The sequence below is a fragment of the Nicotiana attenuata genome, unplaced genomic scaffold (genome assembly GCF_001879085.1).
Source record: "Nicotiana attenuata strain UT unplaced genomic scaffold, NIATTr2, whole genome shotgun sequence".
In the NCBI taxonomy this organism is placed as follows: Eukaryota; Viridiplantae; Streptophyta; class Magnoliopsida; order Solanales; family Solanaceae; genus Nicotiana; species Nicotiana attenuata.
This window is the reverse complement of record NW_017674139.1, coordinates 47,096-70,391: the sequence shown is the minus strand read 5'-3', so window position 1 is coordinate 70,391 and position 23,296 is coordinate 47,096. Positions and strand designations below refer to the sequence as shown.

At 38.6% G+C, this 23,296-nt stretch overlaps 1 protein-coding gene across 1 annotated transcript; it reads left to right on the top strand.

The window, feature by feature from the left end:
- Window positions 1-421: 421 nt before the first annotated feature.
- Window positions 422-6,266, top strand: LOC109218066 (monocopper oxidase-like protein SKU5). The gene is made up of 9 exons (XM_019382386.1): window positions 422-998; window positions 2,636-2,745; window positions 2,833-3,103; window positions 3,197-3,335; window positions 3,976-4,339; window positions 4,685-5,050; window positions 5,143-5,221; window positions 5,520-5,719; window positions 5,946-6,266. Exons 1-9 carry the CDS (start codon window positions 849-851, stop codon window positions 6,052-6,054), a joined length of 1,788 nt encoding a protein of 595 aa, XP_019237931.1. The 5' UTR covers window positions 422-848; the 3' UTR covers window positions 6,055-6,266.
- The last annotated feature ends 17,030 nt before the right edge of the window (window positions 6,267-23,296 follow it).

Here is a 23,296-nt window from a genome sequence, read left to right as displayed (position 1 = left end):
TATACAAAAATATAAATATTACGTTTGGTGGTGAGCAAATTATGGTAATTAAAGAGGGAAATGGCTTTCACGTTTTCCTTCCATTTCTCTAGTACAATATCTATTTAGCTACATGTTTATGGAATATATGAGTGGGAGTGGGATCCACATCAACAACAAAATTACTTTTTCTTCTTTGTGTATTCAAATTAAACCAATATCAAAAAATGGGCCCCACAACTATACTTGTCAAATGAAGAAGGTGGCCTCATACAACTATTGTTGGGTAAGTGTCACCCAAAATAAAATTTCTCATGGAGTAAGCAATTTCTATAGAACACGTAAGAGTGTATTGGTGACATCAAATAATCAGTGAAACCTAGGGTAGTAAATTGTTTTCCTCTTTAGGAAAAGTCATTCAAAAGGAGAGTTGGTACCTTTTTTGAAAATCTTTTGCTAAAGTACTTGGACTTTCCTTTTGGTGTTTGAAATTTTTTTGAAGGGGAGAATCACAAAAGTAGAAGTTCAAAAATCTTATCAGCCATTCAATATTTTTGTCAAAGTTGTCCGTTTCATATTCCAGATTCCAAGAAATAAAAGGTGGGGCCCTAACATTTATCTTTCAGACATCCAAGCTGTCTTCCTCAAAACTTCAGGCTACCATCACATGTGCTTTTCTCTATAGTCCACACTCACAGTGTCTGCACTTTACTGTACACAACAATTCACACTGAAACCAGAAGAAGCAAATTCTAAAGTGACAATTTAAGATCCCAAAGCTACGGTTGCCCCCATTTCTTTCTATTTCTTCACATTGCATTACAACAATTACCAGATAACAAGAAAGCTACGGTTGGAGTCGCAATCAAATGTTCACTGGATTACCAAATTATTTCTGTCTCTTTTTCTTGAGTTTGCTTCTCTGTTTGATAACAATTTGTTTAGCGGGAGACCCTTATATATATTATGACTGGACAGTTTCCTACATCACAGCTTCTCCTCTTGGAGTTAAACAGCAGGTTCTTTCTTTGATCTTGATTCTACCCATATGTTGTTTCTGCTTGAAAGTCAGATCTTTAATATTTAGTTTTGTTGCTCTGTTCCCGTCGTTTTTACGCATAATGCTTAAATTCATTCTTGGGGTGGAGGGGACTTGAAATGTTTCCTTCAATTAGAGTGCAAATCCCAGCTTTAACATGTATAGAACTTTCACTATTTCAAGCCAGCGTCTTCTATGTAAAAAATTGATGGGTTAAATGGGAAATTTTTACCCTCTAATCGAAGGCTTTGGTTGCATGGTAACTTGGGTTCTGCTGAACAGCTGCAAATAGTGTATTTTGCAAGACTAAAATGTACTGATATGTTTATACGGATGTTCATTTGGCCATAAAGGGCAACATAATAGTGTGTGAAATATTTAGCTTAAAGTTCCTGCCCATTCTCTGATAACAGCGGACGAGACAAGATTTTCAGTAAGGGATTCAGAAAATAAAAAGAGTAACACGCGAAGAAGCTAGGGGGATTCATCATCTAATATATAGACAAAAAAATTTGACCTTTATCCATAGTGTAAGGAGTGCATAACAAAATTTGATCTTATATATAGAGGCAGATCCATGATTTAAACTTTATGGGTTCAACATTTAAGGTTCTTAACATTAAACTTATTATATTTTTAAAATTACAGGTTCAGACCTGCTACTCGTTGCAATTTTAATGAATTTTTATATGTAAATTTATATTCCGCGTTGAAAGTATTGGGTTCATGCTATAAGGCTGCATCTGCCTTTGCATATATAAGCAATGTAATTTTCTGGCGAAGGGGTTCGGTTGAACCTCTTACAACCTCCTAGCTCCGCCCATGCGTTTGAAGGGCCGTCTTCAACTTCAGGACTGATTTGCACAATTTCATACTTTGAAGTCCTTAAAGCTGTTGAGTTGGAACTATACCTATGACCTATGACTTTTACTTCGTATTGTTTATCAGCTCGATTACTATATTAAATATGCCTTAATGCTAGTTGGGAATTTTGGGGTTGGAAGAATTGGAAACGAATTTTCCTGCCGCTTGACTTCGAAGAACATCCTAGGGGTTCTTTGGGGGATCAGTTACCAGTTACTCCTTCCTGAAATTTCTCTGCAAAGACCTATGTTTCTATTCTTTATCAATATCTAACTCCAATTTATATGTGCTGCTATAGTAGCATGTGCAAATCTTTTTTTCTTACCATTTTTGACTGTCATGAGCGGTGACACGTTGTAAGGAACTGTTTGGCTGATCCGCAAGTACTAGTTTTATTTTCCAGGTCTGTCTAGTTTCCAACATGTTGTCTCAACAATCGATGGCTTGAAGACTAAATATGGGATTGTAGTGGATGTGTTTCAACATCTCATATCTTGCTTCAAATTACTATGTCAATCATGTTCAAAACAACTAGGCTCAGAACACTTTGGTTGACCTCTTTTGCCCCACTCTTCATAACCTGTCTTATACTCTGGTCCTTCCCTTGTCTGATTCCTTATTCTTGGACACAGTTATGAAATCATCATTAAATCTTTTTCTTTAGGAGTATTGACTACACCACATTTCAAGAATCATCTTTACTCTTCAAGTAACAACATTATTGGTGATATATGAAGATTTATATCTTTTCAGGTGATTGGAATAAACGGTCAATTTCCAGGACCCATTCTCAATGTCACTACGAACTGGAATGTGGTTGTCAATGTCAAAAATGATCTTGATGAACCTATGCTTCTTACATGGTAAATCATAAAATCCACTATGATAAATTTATAGGGATGCACAAGGCTAAATGCTGTGATGAACATAAATATGGTAATTAAGTGCAGGAATGGCATCCAGCAGAGAAAGGATTCATGGCAAGATGGTGTATCTGGCACGAATTGTCCCATTCCTGCTGGGTGGAATTGGACATATGAGTTTCAAGTTAAAGACCAGATTGGCAGTTTCTTTTATTTCCCTTCCCTAAGTTTCCAGAGAGCTGCTGGTGGATATGGAGGGATCACTATAAACAACAGAAAGATCATTTCTCTGCCATTTGCAACACCAGATGGGGACATCACACTCTTTATTAGTGACTGGTTTATAAAAAGTCATAAGGTTAGTTGCAAACTTTAACTGGTCAGCCCGTTTTTTGTTGAAAGTAGATCCTTGAAAATTTAGTGGCTCACTATAAATGCTTTGGGGCATTAGGAACTCAGACGAGACATTGAAAACGGAATTGGCCTTGGAGCTCCTGACAGTATACTATTCAATGGGCTAGGTCCTTACCGTTACGATAATGCGCTTGTATCAGGCGGTATAGCCTACCTGTCAGTGAATGTAGAACCAGGTAATTATATTCTTCTTTCTCGTTGGGGTTTTATCTGTACGGTTCCAGTACATTGCCAAATTTTAATACCTTTTTCATCATTCAATGCCATTGCATGGTATTTTTGCTTCAAGCTTAAACAAGTATTATGATGGAGGATTATTTGAAGTGCATTATAAAGGTTGAACTCTCAGATGCTACTGTCATTCTCGTTACTGGAGCTTTATGGCTTTTGTTAGATTACTAAACAAAAAGATGTTGCTTTGGATTTAGCAGGGCTGTTAAATTTCACTTCTACATTTAATCGATCTAAAGGAATACTTTGCCTAATAATCATTTTGACCTAAAAACATGCATCTTTACTCAAGTTTGAGCTTATGTGCACAAGGCTTCATTTACATTTGAGGATCACAGTTTGGGGGGAATCCTTGATAAGAAACCGAGTCAATTGACTGTAATTATTTTTGCACGAGAGTCCTTGTACTTGACTCAAGTGAGAGGGTTTGCAAAAGTCCTCTCGTTTTGACCATGTGTATGTACTGAATGGTGTCACTTTGTAGCTCATTGGGCAGTAATGTAATACCGACTCAAAATTTTCATTCAGTTATATACACTGCAATCCTTTTTATCACAAATGTCTTTTGCCATATGTATATGACAGGCAAAACATATCGCCTACGAGTACACAACGTTGGTGTTTCAACTAGCTTGAATTTCAGAATTCAAAATCATAACCTTCTTCTTGTGGAGACTGAAGGTTCATACACAGTACAACAGAACTACACAAGCTTGGATATCCACGTCGGTCAGTCGTACTCATTCCTGGTCACAATGGATCAAAATGCAAGTAGTGATTATTACATTGTTGCGAGTCCACGTTTTGTTAATTCCTCCGGTTGGTCGAAGTCGGTAGGAGTTGCTGTCTTGCATTACTCAAATTCACAAGGACCTGCTTCAGGCCCTCTTCCAGACCCTCCTAATGAATCTGACACATTTTTCTCAATGAGTCAAGCGAGATCCATAAGGTTGTAGAGTTTAGTAGTTATTCTTTGTTAAATTATGTGATCTCCCCAAGTTAATTGTGTGCATCATTACTTATCAAAAATGTGTATCATCTGCTACTATTTAATTTGTCAACTTGTGTTACTGAAAGTAGAGATAAAACCATATTTTGTCCCCTCTACCCTCCTACCCCCTAAAGTATAAAAAAGATAAAGAAATATGTTAGCTTTAATGTCAGAAGGAAGGTTGTGTAATCTTGATCACTATGTAGCCATATCTGCTCTTTGCTCTACTTTAAGATTTTAAGTGTGAGGTTCTCGATTTTCAAGCATCTGTTGCTAACTTTTATTGTATTAATCAATCTGCAGATGGAATGTTTCTGCTAGTGCTGCACGGCCAAACCCCCAAGGATCCTTCAGATATGGCGAAATCACAGTGACTGATGTCTTTGTCCTTCATAATAGACCTGCAGAGCTAATAGAGGGGAAGCGGCGCACTACTCTCAGTGGTATTTCATACTTAGCACCATCAACACCTCTAAAACTTGCTCAGCAATTTAACGTCCCAGGTGTTTTCAAGCTGGACTTCCCCAATAAAATGATGAACAGGCCAGCAAAAGTTGATACGTCCGTAATTAATGGTACTTACAAAGCATTTGTGGAAATCATATTCCAAAACAATGATACAACTGTTCAGAGCTATCATCTGGACGGCTATGCCTTTTTTGTTGTCGGGTGAGTAGTTATTTTCATACGGCTGCTCTTTATCGCTAGTTTTCAGTTTGGAATCAGATATTTTAACTTTTTGTTCTCAAAAATGACAATAGTATGGACTATGGGCTTTGGACAGAGAATAGTAGAAGCACCTACAACAAATGGGATGGTGTTGCTCGATGCACTACCCAGGTAAAAATTCTGTCTACTTTCTTCTCGGGGCTCGTATAACATCTCGTTGAACAGATATTGCTCAAATAGGTCCACTGTTCCAATTAATATGTCACCCATAAATATTTTCATAATGATTTATCCCAAGATGCTAATTGCTCCTAAGCATGCGAAGATGAAAATACTTTTGTCCTTTTAGAGTCAAAAGTAAGTATTGGTCGCAACTCATTGTCTTCCAGTCATACTAGGTAAAAATTTCTGCCAGTAATTTGTGAAAATTATTCATTTATAAACAAAAGGATATTTTTCTCTCTTACAGGTGTTTCCAGGTGCTTGGACTGCCATTTTAGTCTTCCTAGACAATGACGGCATTTGGAATTTACGTGCTCAAAACCTCGACTCGTGGTACCTTGGCCAAGAAACTTATATTAGTGTTGTGAATCCAGAGACCACAGATAAAAATGATGTTCCACTTCCAGCAAACGTTATCTATTGTGGTGCACTGTCACCTTTACAGAAGTAAGTTATCTCCTCCTATTGCTACACTTCTTATTATACCCTAGCCAGTTTTTTTCCTCAGTTTCTTTCCTCGAAACAGAGGCGAATCCAGGATTTAAACTTTATGGGTTCAGCCTTTAAATATTTTAGCATTGAACTCATTATATTTTTTGAGTATTTCAGAACAGAGTGAATGTTAGTTGTCTGTTGTAGTTATTAAGCACTCATAAACCTCTCACTTTTGCAGGGACCAAGCTCACAGAGTAAATTTCTCTGGTGCACCATCGTTCAGTAAACCAATCAAATTGATATTTGTAGCATTTGTTCTAGCTATAATTGGAAGTTTTATGAGGTAGCAAATTCAAGTAAAAAGGCATCAGAAAAGCATGGTAGTTGGAAAATGCCACTGAATTACTCTTTGGGCTAGCTGGGTTTTTTTTTTTTGGCTTGTACTAATATGTAATTAGTTGAACCCTATATTTAGGTATCTCCACTTCAACTGTGAATTAATTTTTTGTATTCTTGTATGGTTTAACTATAGTCAAAATTCTTGGCATCTTAGACATGAGATGAGACGCATGTCTTTTTATTTATATTTTAAAAAAATGTGGGAAGGGCAAAGGGGATAGCGGAAGTAGAATCCACACCACACATGAGTGTAGTAAACTTCTATGATGCCATTGAACTGAATGCTCGGATGCATGTTTTCACATTTGAACGAACACATTGATCAATGGAGAAACAATTTGAGTTATTGGGACTGATAAAAGATATAGGAGTACATCAAAATTTGATTTGTTTTAATAAAGTTGTAGCCCTGTGTATTCTATTCAAAATAAGCCAAGTGAGTCCACGTGGTAAATCGGAGCAGCTTAAGAAATCAGATTTAAGGAGATTCCAGAAAATGTAAAACATCATCATAGCTAAAAAATAAACCCATGTCAAGGGGAATTCATTGATATACAAAGTATTGTGTTTTTACCCTTTGTTGTACAGTGCAACTTTTCAGCCAAGAAATTCAATCGGACCTCTTTCACTAAATGTAGCCTGTCACTGCTTATCTCCAGGGTAATGCACGAAAGCAACCATAATTATTTATAAACATTAGTCATTGCAAGTAATGTTTTGGAGTTTGCCGAATAAGTTTGAAGCACCATAGTTATTAGTGATTTCTCTTGGGTTGTCTAACATAAAAGTAGATTCAAGACTCTTCAACATTTATCAATAAAAGCTTCGTTGGACGTCATGAGAACCTACTTGCCAAATCCCACTTTTTTCCCCTCTTTTCCATATCCTACTCTTCCTGAAAAAAGCACCTCCAAAATTTGGGAGAAATTCAAAAATAGCCAGATTTATAACTGGTCGTTCGAAAATAGCCCAGTTTCAAAAGTAATCGAAATTTAGCCACTTTTCATGTAAAGATAAATCTGAGAGAAAACACTGTTCAAAACCCGAAAAATACGCCAGTATATTATGCTGGAGTTCCAGCATAAGTCTACTTGAACTCCAGCATATTATATTGGAGTTCCAGGATAAATATGCTGGAACTCCAGCATAATATGATGGAGTTCCAGCATAAGTACACTAGAACTCCAGCATAATATGATGGAGTTCCAGCATAAGTACACTAGAACTCCAGCATAATATACTGGAGTTTGGAGCGTCGATGCTCCAGTCTCCAATATATTATACTGGAGCCAGCAAAGTATACCGGTCCAGCATAATATGCTGGAGTTCATACACAGGTGCACCGAACTCCAGTATATTAAACTGGACCGGTCTCTGTTGCAGCAAAATAGTGGCTATTTTTCATTGACTTAGTAAACGCTGGCTATTTTTGAATGACCAGTCCGAAAACTGGCTATACCGTGCTATTTTTACCCAAATTTGATTTTTGATTTTAATATCGATTAGTGTTTGGCTAGCTTAATTGCCATGCCCCAACCTAGGGAGGCGTAGCTGGCCCCCGGTGTAGTACTGGCCCGAACGAACCACTCTGTAACTCATGATCGTTCGACGAACACTAGAACATACATAGGTCGACTTAGCTAAACTCATTCTTTTTTGTAACTATCATGGGCCAACATGGCCACAACTCGTAATGTATAACTATAAGTGGGCAAAAGTTGTATCAGCAAACCATCGTACTCAAAACATGAATACACACGGGCCGTCAAGGCTTATGATATGTTATTCATAATGAACTTGTGTCTACAAAGCCTCTAAGAGTATCTGACATCGAAACATGGTCGGGACAGGTCCCCAGCCTACCCTAAGTCTGTAGCAAAACTCTGACACGATGACTTGTAGACACGGCTGCACTCCAAATGAAGTGGAGCCTTACTAACCGTTCGTTAAATGTTAACCTCATCTACTATAAAGGCTCGTCAAACTGATTACCTACACCTGCATGCATGAATGCAGCGTCCACAATAAAAAGGACGTCAGTAGAATAGTGTACCGAGTACATAAGGCAGAGCTCAAACATAACAATAAGCAAACATCAATGAGAGAGATATAAGAATAAGCCTAAACCTCTGAAGTGCCACTGAGGGCCATGATATGCATACTAATTATACTTACATATCTAATGCCTCTCTTTGGGACTATTATCCATATCCTAACTTGGTTGCCCAACTGACCAATGGTAACTGCCCGACCAGCCGTAGCTCAATGATAAATACGTGTCTTTCGAACCGGTGGTAAATAACGATACTTAACTGCCCAATCGGTGGTAACAGCGTGATCGGCCGTAGCTCGGCGGTAAATACATAACTGCCCAACCGGTCGTAGCTTAGTGGTAAATGCATTACTACCCGACCGGTCGTAGCTCGGTGGTAAATTCATGAAGAGCCTTTTAGGATCATTAGGACATCTTTATCCTATGCCTCGATAGGGACTTAGGAACATATCTAGACGTGTTTTGGATTACATTTCATAAGAATGGATAACATAGATATCCTTAACTACTAAGATATAACCATTTATGGAATAACATTACATTTAAGTCTCATTATATGGATCATGCCAAAAGAAAGAAGGATTAGCCTTAACATACCTTTGTTGATAACGACTCAATATACATTGCTCGTAGTACTTCAACCTACATCAAGGTATTAGAACTATGGTTAATACCATAAAAGAACTCAAAACACATTTTTAAGAACACTTCCCCTATATTTTCTCACCTCTCCAAATACAAAATAGCACCAAACAACAACATAAACAATATCAACAACTAATCATATCCATTCATCCCCTCAACAACGTAAGAACAATTCCTACAATTCAAACAATAGTACAACGAGCGGCAAGCTAGGTTTGTGATTAACCACTATAGTTTTTAACTCCTTCCTTCCAGAATTTATCAACAACATTAACTGCCACATATTCAATTATCCCTATAAATGTTCAGCCACAATACAACTTTAAGAGGATCACATAACAGTCTCACAAGTTTAGCAACTCAAAACTAATTTTTCAGATTATTAAAACACGTTTCTGACTTGTCTTTTCTTTCAAATCGAGCAACACAACCAACAATACATAATAAAGCCTCTTCTCATATAAATCAGCCATGAATTCAACTTAAAAATAAGTTCATATCAGCCAACAGTGACATAACAACAAATAACATACTACTCTTTTGAAACTCGCAAGTTTTAGTCTTTATGATCGAGCTACAACTCGTAGAAGTTTAGATAAGAGAAACATAAACTTACCTTGGACTGAGTAGAACCTACGAAACCTAGTACCTCTTCATCTAAAATCAGTCCCCAAATGCAGCTACAAGAAGGAGAAAGGGAAACTAGCAAGATGTCCGGGTTTTTCGGTACTAGAATTACTTCGTATCACTCGAAATCACCTAGGGTTTGTGTGGGATTTTGGGGGGGGGGGGGGAGTTGCAGGGATTTTTGCCCTAGGTTTTTCTTAGGAGATTATGTTTAAAATGTGAGAGAATCAGTCCAGGGCCCCTCGGCCGCCCTCAATCTGCCCCTTTTGGGGGATTTATTCGGTCCCTTCATTTAACTAAGTAGGTGACGCACCTACCAGTTTGTTTAGTCTCACAAAATGTGAATATCTATCTACTACGATGTTGTATTGAAAAATTCTTTAGCGAGTTAGAAACTTTACTCGTAGACCTTCAATTTAGTGGGTGGATCACCTCGTAACTCCAATTATATTGGGATAAAAGCTCATTGATATTAGACAAAAATTTCAGTAAAATTTATGAACGTAACTTGTGACGACTTTCGTCGACTTTTGTTTCGTAACTCGCTTGACTTCAAAACATAACACTCGACTATCATACGACTAAAATACCTCATAAAATCACCTTTTTATCATGTTAAGCACCCAAGTCTCACCCAAAGTATGGGTTATAACATTCCCAACTTGCTGACTTTCAGTAAAACTTATTTTCTTCGATTCGTTTAGCTTCTAAACCTTCCAACCTTCTTGGTACTTACTAATCATGATCTTAAATATTTGTACCTCCAAGGTAACATTATTAACTTACTTTATATACTTTAAAAGAGGGTCTCATTTTCTAGCTTACATCAATTGACTTACAACATACTTTTACGTACGAAAACATGGGGTGTAACATCATTTCCCCCTTAGAACATTTATCCTCGAATGTTGGTTGATGCTCTTATCAGTCTCATAACCTAAAACTCTTACAAATACTTTAATATTATCCTTGACATCCAGGCAATTGTTCTATGAATTAATCCAAAGGTCAGAGCATTCCCCCCTTTAGGCCTCTTTCTCACACCACGACCTGTGGTCGTAATTCTTCCAATCTCGTAATTGTTGCTATCTTCTGTCATGCAGCCTATACGACTATGTCCTTGCATGCACGCCTAAACGACTCTTATCTCCCTTTTCCTCCATCTTTTAGCCAATCTTTAGGCCTCACTTGTGAACATATACAAAACTATGACAAGCCTTTCCTCTAGGCATCGGTAGGTATACTGAAATTCTTTGTTTGGTACTTTGTCGAATTTACGACTATCGTTGTATTCTGTTTCATAGCCTCAGAATTTTTATCCATCGATTGTTGATTCACCTTAATGTTGATCTATAATCCACTAGTGATAACTTGAAACTTTTTACTTAATACATTTTCACTAGGGCTCATGTCTCGTCGGCTAGCATCTGAATTTATTTTCTTGATCCATCATAGGGATGATTATATACTTAAATAACTATATTTCATAGCATCTCAACGTGATTCATCTTATGGGAGGTATTCTAATCCAGTGCAATTCATAAAATCCCTTCTCGTTGAATCATTACTTCAATTCAAGGCTATATTCCTAAAAATCATCCTCTTACCGTTTATCACACTCACACTCCTATTCTACTACCAGGGTAGCATTCCATCTCTTCTAAATGCTCTTAGTCATAAACTCTTTCAAGTACGTTCAAGCTATACTAAGCTTTCTATAACTTACGAATATCATCTGCTCTCTCATTTTGATGGGCTTAATTCGAGGTCTTACCTATTCTCGTCACCTTCTTACTCACCTTTTCTTATCCTTACTCCTGTCTATCTAAAACCTTGTCGCTCTACCATACATTAGCTTGTAACCTACACGTATCTATTCATACTACTCGCAACCTTCATTTAACTTGCTAGCACCATAGATTTTCTTATGTTATTCTGGAACCTCAAGCGAGACATCACGTTGCCTCTAATTCTTCTTTGCTCTCGTAACTAGACCTCTTGGTACCTGGAAACCATAGACTGGAAGATGTGCTAGTGACGACACCACTATCATTTCTAGATACTAAATCACGGCGCTTCTAGCCCTCTATCTGAAGTCTAGACTATCCACAACCTTCTGTACTAGAGTATCTCGTACCTTCTTCACTTTTACCTTACTTACCTTTAAATATCACATCGTATCTTCTGTCGCTTTCATAACTTCCCTTCCACATAGGTGGAATTTACATCCACACCTTAAATCTCTACTGTAATACTTGCACCTCTGGTGTATACACAATCCAGGCGAAGCTTCATACTAACTTCTTATGACTGAGCTTTATGGCACGATCAGAAAACGAAAGAAGGGTAATATTTCCTAAATGTCCTGTAGCCTCTCAATTACAAGTGTGGTCGCAACACACCCATAAGTGAGACTCTACTTGACACGACTTTGTGGACTCCCTAGAACACGACATGCTCTGATACATTTTTTCATGCACCAACCCAGGGAGGCATGGCTGGCACGCAGTGCCGTACTAACCCGAGTGAACCCTTCTGTAACTCATGATTGTTCGACGAACACTAGAACATACATAGGCCGACTTGGCTGAACTCATTCTTTTTGTAACTATCATGGGCCAACATGGCCATACCTCGTAATGTATAACTGTAAGTGAGCAAACGTTGTATCAGTGAACCATTGTACTCAAAACATGAATATACACGGGCCGTCAATGCCTCTTACAATGAAGTTGTGTCTACAAAACTTCTAAGAGTATCTGATATCGAAACATGGTCAGGATAGGGCCCCAGCCTACCCATAAGTTTGTAGCAAAACTCTGACACGATGACTTGTATACACGACTGCACTCCGAATGAATTCGAGTCTTACCGACCTTTCGCTGAATGCTAACCTCGTCTACTATGAGGGCTCGTCAAACTGATTACTTACACCTATAGGCATGAATGCAGCATCCACAAGAAAAAGAATGTCAGTAAGAATAATGTACCGAATATGTAAGGCAGAACTAAAATATAACAATAAGCCAACATCAATGAGAGAGATATAAGAATCAACCTGAACCTTTGAAGTTCCACTGAGGGTCGTGATATACGTAGTAATTATACTTATATATTTAATGCCTCTCTTTGGGACTATTATCCATATCGTAATATTGACTGCCCAATTGATCATTGGTAACTGCTCGACCGACCATAGCTCGGTGGTAAATATGTATCTTCCCAATCGGTGGGAAATAACGATACATAACTACCGACCGTAGCTCGATGGTAAATACGTAACTGCCCAACTGATCGTAGCTCGGTAGTAAATGCATGATTGCCCGATCGATCGTAGCTTGGTGGTAAATGCATGAAGAGCCTTTTAGGATCATTGGGACATATTTATCGTATGCCTCAATAAGGACTTAGGAACATACCTAGACGTGCTTTGGATTGCATTTCACAGGAATGGATACCATAGACATCCTTAACTACTAAGATAGAACCATTTAAGGAATAACATTATATTTAAGTCTCATTACACGGATCATGCCAAAAGAAGGAAGGATTAGCCTTAACATACCTCTATTGATAACAACTCAATATACACTGTGTCGCGCCCCCTATTTCCCTCCCTTTTTGGCGGGGAGAGGTCCCGGTTTCGACATTCACGGGGTGTAATGACTCATTTCCTTTTGGGAATTGGGTATTTGAAGAGTCGCCACCTAACGGATTATGGTGCGTTAGGGCACCTATAGCGATTAACTCTTGGGTTGGTTTGCATTACCAGAGATTAGGGTAAGGGCTCGAAGTAACCTCGAGGGGAAGGTGTTAGGCACCCCTATTGGTCCACAACTGTGGGTCCCGGCCAAACTTATATTCACAAATTAGTCCATATAAACGGTTGACTCAAATAAGTTGCAAGTAAAGCACGTTGGGTAACTCAAGTACTAAGATAAAGGTTTGAACAAAGGTTTAAATATAGAAAGGATTTGGTAAAGAGGGGTCCTAGGTTGGTTATCCTATAGGATCACCCCACGCAATGTCCGGTAAACACTCCTCAATGAGGGGATACACATGACATTAGCGCGTAGTCATCATATCCCATGTCTACCCTTCCCATCCCCTTATTGGTCATGCAAAGCGAGTGTTTGGTCAATGATTCCTATTGCGTGCTGCTACCCGTCCCTTCTTAATGGTCCTGGAGGGAGTTAGGACCTCTACCTATAGGTGGTTCTAGACGTACCCCTAAGGTTTCAAAAGGCAAAAATTCTAAGGCGACAGTCAAAAGCATTTAGGACTTTCACACATAATGGGAACAATTAAGAGGCTCAGAGTTTCCTCCTCAAACAAACACATAAGCTGCACGACTCAAGCACAGTTAAGGTCTTTTATTAATCAATGTCCTAAAGCAGGATATCTAAGTGAATATGCAGAAATAAGCAAACCCTTTTTAGACTCAGAAGTTACACCCTAGTAGTTGCCTAGGACTCTTTTTAAAAGCCTGTTAGGATCAGAAAACATCGAGCGATAGGGACAGTTTTAGAGAATGCAGTTTTGAAAACGCCCTAAAGGCTTGCCTATACGCAGCATTCTGATGTCTATATTAATACGGAAATAAAATAGGTTTTGAAATAAACATCCTTTAATACCTATAGGCATGATATCTAATGAGATTGAGGCAGTTTGAAAGAACTTGTTTCAGGAAATGCTTATTACTTAATAAAACCAATTCAGAAACGAACTAGGCGTGATCAAGTCGATTTATTAGACTAAATTAACAGACAGAATTGCGAGTAGAGCTCCCTATATGCATGATATCTAAGCATAACACTGATTTTAACGATTTGCAGGTATGGAAACATATATAAATACTTGTTATAACTGAATCTGGATTAAGTCCTATAGGCATGGCATCTATTATTAAACTGATTTTAAGACATGATTGTTTGGAACCTATAAGCATGGTTTCTAAACATGACAGAATGTAAAATCTTATAGCCATGGTTTCTACTTGATGAGCAAACAAACTTAAAAGTGAAATCCTATGGACATAATTTTATTAGGCAAAGCAATCAAATTAAAGAGTAAAATCCTATGAGCATGTTGTCTATTCAGAGCAAACAGAATTTAAAAGTAAAGTTCTAGGAGCAGGATTTCTACCCGTATTACCCCATAAAGTATGCATCTATCCACCCTTTTTTACTAAATACCCAAATATCTGTTTACAAATTATTACAGGCCAATGAATGAATTACATAAATAGAAATAGAAAATCAAGAAGCTATTCTATAGGGAGCCTTCAATTAGGCCCAGATTTCCCAAAGCCTCCAATGGCCTTATATGCCTCAGTTCCATAGACAAATCAGAGTCTAGGTGCATCAAAGTTCCCTAAGGATCTCAAGAATCCCGGGCAGTGCTTACACCTAGACTTAGTAACCAAAGATTGAACAAGTGCAGTGTGGAAAGGCCAGCCTCAGTATGCCAGAGTTCAGAGGGTTCTCAAAAGGATCCCAAGGCAGTACACATACTAGAGGGGGCAGAACTTATTGACTAAGAGTAGAGTGAGAAGTGATGGACACAAATTGAAAAGGTTTTAGTAAGAAACTGTATTTAACAAAAAGTCTTTTTCTTTTGAAAATAATCTAGTAGAACAACAGAGACTTGTTTGAAGAGATGAACAGAAGTCAAAACACCTTAGGAAAGGTTTATACATATCTAGTTCACAGAACCAAGTAAATTCAGCAGTCACACACAGGGGTCAAGGGGTTTGGGATACATAGAACATTTGCTTGCAAACACATAACCCAGCAAAGGTCTAGGACTGGTTTGGACATGCTCAGAAATAGCTGACACTGGCATAGTCACAAAACTAGACATGAAGAACACAACCATATAGAGGGGTGATAGGGATTTGGGAATTCATGGGATATAGGATGGTAAGTACACAAAAAGTAAGAGATAGGATATGCTCAGAAACATACATAAAGGGGAATATATTGATCTAAAGGAAGGGGAAGTGTTGGCCCAAGTTCAGGTAAAGTTTTGAAGAATGACAAATGAACTGAGTCATGGACCAGGTCCATCATGTGAGGCACAGTATCTATCAACCTAGACATGTGAGATACACGTGAAGGAGATAAGTCTCAGTGATCAAGCAGCAATATCTCCTGAACTAATCGAAAAGGTTGCATATTGAATGAGGAGAGAAAGTCTTCTCATGGGAAGAGGACACAATCCAGATAAAGGATAGGGTTGGAGTTTGTATTGTTCAAGGACTCAACTTCGATGGAAGATCAGCAATTGAGTCTCAATCAAACTCTGATTACTAACTCATTAAATAACACTGGTTGTTCTCTTTTATAGGTATTGCACAAACGCAGAAGTTAAACTAAATTGAGAGCAAAAGAGTGAGGCAATTTTGCAAGCAATTTATGTGAGATTCAAGTGTGCATTCCTGAAGCTACTTGGACAAGATAGAAGAACCAATTCCATTGTGTCTTTCTTTTATTTTAGTTCAATTGTAGTAGGTGTTTTAAAGTTGTACCTTTCCAGCTTTCATAGAAGCAATTGTATTAGGTACTTTGAGTATTCAAGTTAGAGTTAAATTGAAGGTGTCGCAACAGTTGAGGTTGTGTGCTACACTGGGATTAGAGTTTAATCCTTAGGTTTACAAGAGTTTTATAAATGTTGTTTTGGCTCAGTGATTTTAGTGGAAGTTTGGGAAAATCCTACTGAGTAGTAGGTCGTGGTTTTTTCACCTTTTGAGCCAGGTGTTTTCCACGTAAAAATCTCTGTGTTTTTTATTTTATGTACTCTTAATTCCGCAAACAGTAGTAGTAAGTACACCTAGAAGAACCAGGTTCTTCTAGAGCGAAAATTGGGTACCACACAAATCACCCCGCCCCCTCTTGTGTGGTATTGACGTTAAGAACATCAATTGGTATCAGAGCGGGTTATCCTTGAAGAGGCTAACACCTTAGGAGAAGATCAACATGAGTGCACCACCTAGAAACTGAGAAGGGCAATCCACTGCTAGGCCTCCACTTTTCAATGATCAGTACTATTCTTGGTGGAAGAACGGGATGAGAGATCACATCATAGGGGAAGACTATGAACTCTGGGACATAGTCACTGATGGTCCCCTAGCAACCACAAAGAAGAATGCTGAAGGAGTTGAAGTGCCAAAGACAAGGGCTGACTGCACTTCTGAAGACCTGAGGAAGTGGGAGAAAAATGCTAAAGCCAAGAAATGGCTTGTGTGTGGACTAGGTCCTGATGAGTACAGATGAATTCAAAGTTGTACCACTGCTAAGGAAATCTGGGACACCTTGCAAGTTGCTCATGAAGGAACACCTCAAGTAAAGAGGTCAAGAGGAACACTGCTGTATTCTCAATATGAGAACTTTACTATGATGGAAGGAGAAACAATTCAAGAAATGTATACTAGGTTCACTACACTGACAAATGAACTTAAATCTCTTGGAAGGATTATTCTTGAAGAAGACAAGGTTGAGAAAATTCTGGCAAAGGTTCTGCTAGTAACATGGGAAAGCAAAATCACTGCCATTCAGGAATCCAAGAATATTGCTACTCTCAGATTGGATGAACTGATTGAAAATCTTACTGCTTATGAAATGAGAAGGCAAACCATGAAGATGGATACACCCAAGAAGGAGAGAAGCTTAGCTCTCAGAATTGCTGAAGGTTCAGATCTAGAAGATGATGAGATGGCTATGATAACTAGAGATTTCAAAAAGTAACTGATGAGAGGAAAGGGTTCTTCAAGAGGTACAACCTTCAACAAGATAAGAGCTCCTGAGAAACAGACCAATGAGGGTTGCTACAAATGTGGTAAGACTGATCATATGATCAAGAACTGTCCTCAATAGGAAATTGAGTGGAAGAAAGAAAGGGCTGAACGAAGGAACGGGAAGAAGGAACAGGTTCAACCAAAAAGGAACAAAGGTTTAACCAAGGCTATGGTTGCTGCTTGGGGAGAAACCTCAGATGAAGACTCAGAAGATGAAGCTGAAGAAGAGCAAGCACTGATGGCCATCGGAGAATCAGATGATGAACAAGAGGTAAGTATTCTTCATCTCAAAGACAAGATTAAATTTTTGTCTAAAGAAAGGTTGGCTGAGCTATTACTAGATTTCATTGATGAGTCTGAGATAATTAACAATGAGAAGGAAGTTCTGTCTAGGGAATATGTGATCCTAAAAGCAAAATGCAAAAGTCTAGAGCCTAGGGCTAATGAGAGTGACAACATAAATGCTGAGTTGAAGAACCAGGTTCTTGAACTTGATAACAGTGTCCTAGAACTTAGGTCTAAAAACTTAAAATTGAAACTAGGAACTGGAAAGAAGAAAGCTGATCACTCATATCTCACTCTAGAGGAAAACCTAGGAAAAATGAAAGATGAATTGTATAAAAAGGATGAACTAATCAAAGTCCTAAAAGAAGATCTAGGAAAAGTGAAACATGAATTAGACAGAACTTGCAAATGGAATAAGGCCTCTGATGCACTCTCTTGGTTGCAAGAGCATCACAGTAGCAACAAAAGAGGACTTGACTATGGGACTCAAGCACCAAAGTGGGACCCTAAAAGCAAGTACCTCACACTTCCTGAGAATAAAATATGCACACACTGTGGCAAGACTGACCATTATAAAAATGAATGTAATGCAAAAGTAAAGGCCAGTCAAAAGAACAAAGCCTTTGTTCAAGAGAAAAGTAAGCTGCCTGGATGGGCAAGAAGGAACTTGATTCATCCTTTTGCCTATAGAAAGGGACCCAAATTAGTTTGGGTTCCTAAGACTAACCCCTGATTTCTTTTGTAGGTCCAAGTGAAAGGATGCAGCCAAATATGGTATATGGATAGTGGTTGCTCAAAACATATGACTGGGAACAAGGACCAGTTCCTTTCACTTGAGAACTTAAAAGGAGATAATGTCTCCTTTGGTAATGGAAAGAAAGGTGAGATCATTGGGGTTGGAAAGGTAGGAAAGACAGATTCTCATTCCATAGAGAATGTCTACCTGATAGATGGCTTGAAATATAGCCTAATAAGTGTGTCACAATTGTGTGACAGAGGTAACCTTGTGGCTTTTACCTCCACCAAATGCTTTGTGAATAACCTTACCACTGACAAGATTGTTTTGCAGGGAAAAAGAATTAACAATATTTACATTGTAGATTTGTCTACTCTCTCAGAAAGTGAACTCACTTGTTTAAGTGTGTTGGTCAATGATCCCCTCCTGTGGCACAAAAGACTTGGTCATGCAAGTCTAAATCAGCTTAACAAATTAGTCTCTAAAGACTTGGTGATAGGGTTACCTAATATCAAGTTCAAGGAAGACAAAATTTGTGAGGCATGTGCAAGGGGGAAGCAGGTAAGATCATCCTTCAAAAGCAAGAAAATGGTAAGTACAACCAAGTCGTTAGAACTGGTCCATATGGATCTATGTGGTCCAATGAGAACCATGAGCAGAGGTGGAAAGAAATATGTAATGGTGCTTGTTGATGATTATTCTAGATTTACCTGGGTTCTATTTCTAACCTCCAAAGATGAAGCATTTGACATGTTCACTGCATTTGTTAGAAAAACTCAGAAACAATTAGGAAATCAACTTGCATCCATTAGGTCTGATCATGGAACTGAATTTGAAAATTCCAAGTTTGCTGAATTCTGTGATGAAAATGGTATAGATCATAATTTCTGCCCCTAGGACCCCTCAACAAAATGGAGTAGTTGAAAGAAAGAATAGAACTCTTGAGGATATGGCTAGAACCATGCTGCTTTCTAGTAAATTGCCTCACAACTTCTGGGCAGAGGCTGTAAACACTGCATGTTACATAATCAATAGATGCATGACCAGACCTCTGGTAGAGAAGACTCCCTATGAGTTACTTAAAGGGAGAAAACCAAACATATCCCATCTTAGGGCATTTGGTTGCAAGTGCTATGTGCACAACAATGGAAAAGACTCCCTAGGTAAGTTTGATCCCAGAAGTGATGAGGGAGTATTCTTGGGATATTCTTCACATAGCAAAGCATATAAAGTGTTTAACAAAAGAACTTTGTGTGTAGAAGAAAGTGTGCATGTAGTATTTGATGAAACTAACATTCTTTCTGAGAGACAGGAACATGAAGATGAAGCCATCGGATTGGTAAAGGACTTGACTGAAGCATCAGCTCAGGTCAAAGTGGCACCAACAGAAGGAACAGGTGATGGAACAGGTTCTTCCATACAGGGCAACCTGACAGGGGGAACTAATCAAAGAGGAATTGAAATAAATTCTTTGAAGGAACCTGTTCATGATCCTGTTCCTCAGCAAATGGCAGAAACATCTAGCAGAAGCCAGTTGGTTGTGAAACCTCACAAGTATCAAAGTTCTCATCCCATTGAGAACATTCTCACTGATCCAACATCTGGAGTCAAAAACAGATCACAATTAAAGAATCTGTGTGCTTTTGATGCTTTTCTATCTATCATTGAACCTAAAAATGTTGTTGAGGCTTTGCAAGATGCAGATTGGGTGAATGCAATGCAGGATGAACTTAACCAGTTTGAAAGAAGTCAAGTTTGGCATCTAGTTCCAAGACCCAAGGACAAATCAGTCATTGGTACAAAATGGGTCTTTAGGAATAAACTTGATGAAGATGGAACAGTTACAAGAAACAAGGCAAGATTGGTGGTCCAAGGTTACAGCCAGGAGGAGGGCATAGACTATGATGAGACTTTTGCTCCAGTTGCAAGACTAGAGGCAATCAGACTTCTCATAGCCTTTGCAGCACATATGGAATTTACTCTTCATCAGATGGATGTCAAAAGTGCCTTCCTAAATGGCTACCTGAAAGAAGAAGTGTTTCTGAAACAACCTCCAGGGTTTGAGAGCAAGGAATGTCCTCAGTATGTGTACACGTTAGACAAGGCTCTCTATGGACTCAAGTAGGCCCCAAGAGCATGGTATGAACGAGTGTCAAAATTCCTGCTGGAGCATGGTTACAAGAGAGGTAAAATTGATAGTACCTTATTCTTAAGGGAAAAAGGTAAGGATCTCCTTGTTGTACAAATATATGTTGATGACATAATCTTTGGGGCCACCACTGACAAGCTAAGTAAGGACTTTGAAAAATTAATGGGGAGTGAGTTTGAAATGAGCATGATAGGTGAGCTTAATTTCTTCTTAGGCTTACAGATCAAACAAAGTCCAAATGGAACCATGATCCATCAGCAGAAGTATACAAAAGAGCTAATCAAAAAGTTTAAAATGGAGGAATCTAAAGAAATAGACACACCCATTGCAACTGCCACTAAATTAGATGTTGATGAACCTGGTTCATCAGTTGATCAAAAGTTGTATAGGGGTATGATTGGTTCACTCTTGTATCTCACTGCCAGCAGACCTGACATTGTTTTCAGTGTAGGGCTTTGTGCTCATTTTCAGGCAAATCCAAAAGAGTCTCACTTGACTGCTGTCAAGAGGATACTGAGATATCTGAAAGGCACCACTGATCTGTGCCTTTGGTATCCTAAAGGTAGTAATTTTGATCTAGTAGGATATGCTGATGCTGATTATGCAGGGTTCTTAGTGGACAGGAAAAGCACCTCAGGTATGGCACACTTCCTTGGTTCATGCCTTGTGTCATGGGCTACCAAAAAGCAAAATTCTGTGGCCCTATCTACTGCTGAAGCTGAATATGTTGCTGCTGCTTCTTATTGTGCTCAACTGCTATGGATCAAACAACAGCTGGTAGATTTTGGAATTGAAGTGGGATGTATTCCAATATTCTGTGATAACACTAGTGCTATAAGTATGACAAAGAACCCTGTTCATCATAAGAGGACTAAGCACATAGATGTTAGACACCACTTCTTAAGAGATAACTATGAGAAAGGATTGATTTCAATAGAATTCTGTGCCACTGATAAACAAATAGCTGATATTTTCACTAAAGCACTGAGTAGAGAAAACATTGAGAGGAACAGGTTGGAATTAGGGATGATTAAGATCACCTAATAGGTCCAGTTCAGAATGCACAATGAAAAAAAATTGAAAAAAAAAAAAATTTTTTGGTTAGGAGTTCTAACTTTGTGTAAATATCCAGATCAATTCTTACTCAGTTTCATACTTTAATTAGTATACTCCTGTGACATGTGTATATATATGATTCACTGATCTCTTACAAAGTTTCTTCTATTTTGGCATTTGAGGCATGTTCAAGAGAGTTCTAAATGAAGAACCTGGTTCATCAGTATGTGTTCATATGAAAAGCTCAGGTATGTTTTCTATACTCTGCACAATTAGAAAGATTATTTTTCCAATCATGAGCAGAAGTCCTACATTCATCAAATTCCCAGAAATTCTATCCGTTGAGCATTGAACCAGTTTCGTTCCCCTAGAACTCTAAAAATCGGGATTTTTGCCTAAAATCTAGCGAGGCCTAATAATCACTAAGAGACCGGAATTACACCTTGATTAGACTTCTACTTGACCTCTGAAAAGCTGCCGTTACTGCATTTAAGTCTAATCACCTTTAAATACACCACACCCCTCCTTCATTAGTCCATAACCGTCAAAACTCTTCTCCAGTTCTGATCGCCCTCTTCTTGTCCAGAAATCCCAAATCTTCTTTCTTCTCAGAAATTCCCAAAACTCCTCCATAGTCGAAGAACCATGTCTAACCCCCAAGATAATCCTGGCACTCCCCCACCAGCATCTCCCTCTAACACATCCTCATCTACTCCTCCTATTGAAAACCCAAAACCTAGGTTTCACAGGCAAAAAATGCTAGCTAGAAAAACTATAGCCTCTGGAGCTTTAAGGAAAGCTCTAAGTGAGAAATCGAAGGCTAGCCAGAGAAAGGAAAGTCGTGCTCAAGAATCTGACTCAAGCTCTGAGTCTGATGATTTTATTTCTGCCAGCGAAGGTGAAGAACATGGGTCATCTGACACTGAAAATATTCAAGAAACTCCTGGTGAGGTAAATTCTTGCTTGGTATTCTCTGATGTTGTTGAAAGTGTAGAAAATAGGTTTGTCTTGGTTGGTCCTGTTAAAAATGTAAAGGGGGCTGATTCTAGTAGAAGAGGAGGTAAAAAGAAAGAAAAAGAGAGGAAGTGAGTCAATGGTGATGTGAGGGGAAATAAGAAAGAAAAAGTATTGGCTATCTGTGGAGGTGTTGAAGAAGGTGGCAACAAGTCAGGGGGAAGTGGGTTCTGGGGAGGCGGGCTGGAAGCTGAAGGGCTTGTTAATTTAAGCAAGCAACAAGATGAACCTGGTTCATCTGCTGAGGAGACTCTGGCTGATCTTCTGAAGAAAGGTTGGGGCCAGTTATGATCCAAAGAAGCGTAAAGCTTCCACACAAAAGGCTCCAACTGCTTCCAAGCCAACAAAGAAAAGCAAATGTCATCCCCAAAACCTACTGTACCTTCAGTACCTAAGGGAAGAGCTACCAGGAGCAGGGTCAAAACAAAGTGAAGCAGAATTATAGAAAGCTCTGGAAGAGAGCAGGAAGAAAAAGAGGAGAAGGGAAAAGCAAAGGTTGTGAGAGTTCTGAGGTTGCAGAAGAAGAAGAAGAAGATATGGAACTGGTCCATCAAGAAAAGGAACAACTGAAGAGGTTCCAACACCCAAACCAAAAAGTTCCAAGACTTCTTCCAAGAAGTCTTTCCTCTGTACCTGTACCTGCTGAATCTTCTTTAGCCAAAAGAACTAGGTCTACTGGTGAAGGGTAAACAAAAGAAATTGTTGAAAGAAGATGAAGAGTGGAGTGGTAGAGAAGAAGAAAGAATCTGAGAAAGAATAAGACAGGTTTGCCATCTTTGGCAAAAGAAATTTTTTGAAAGGAAGGCTGCTGAAAGACCTGGATGAACCTG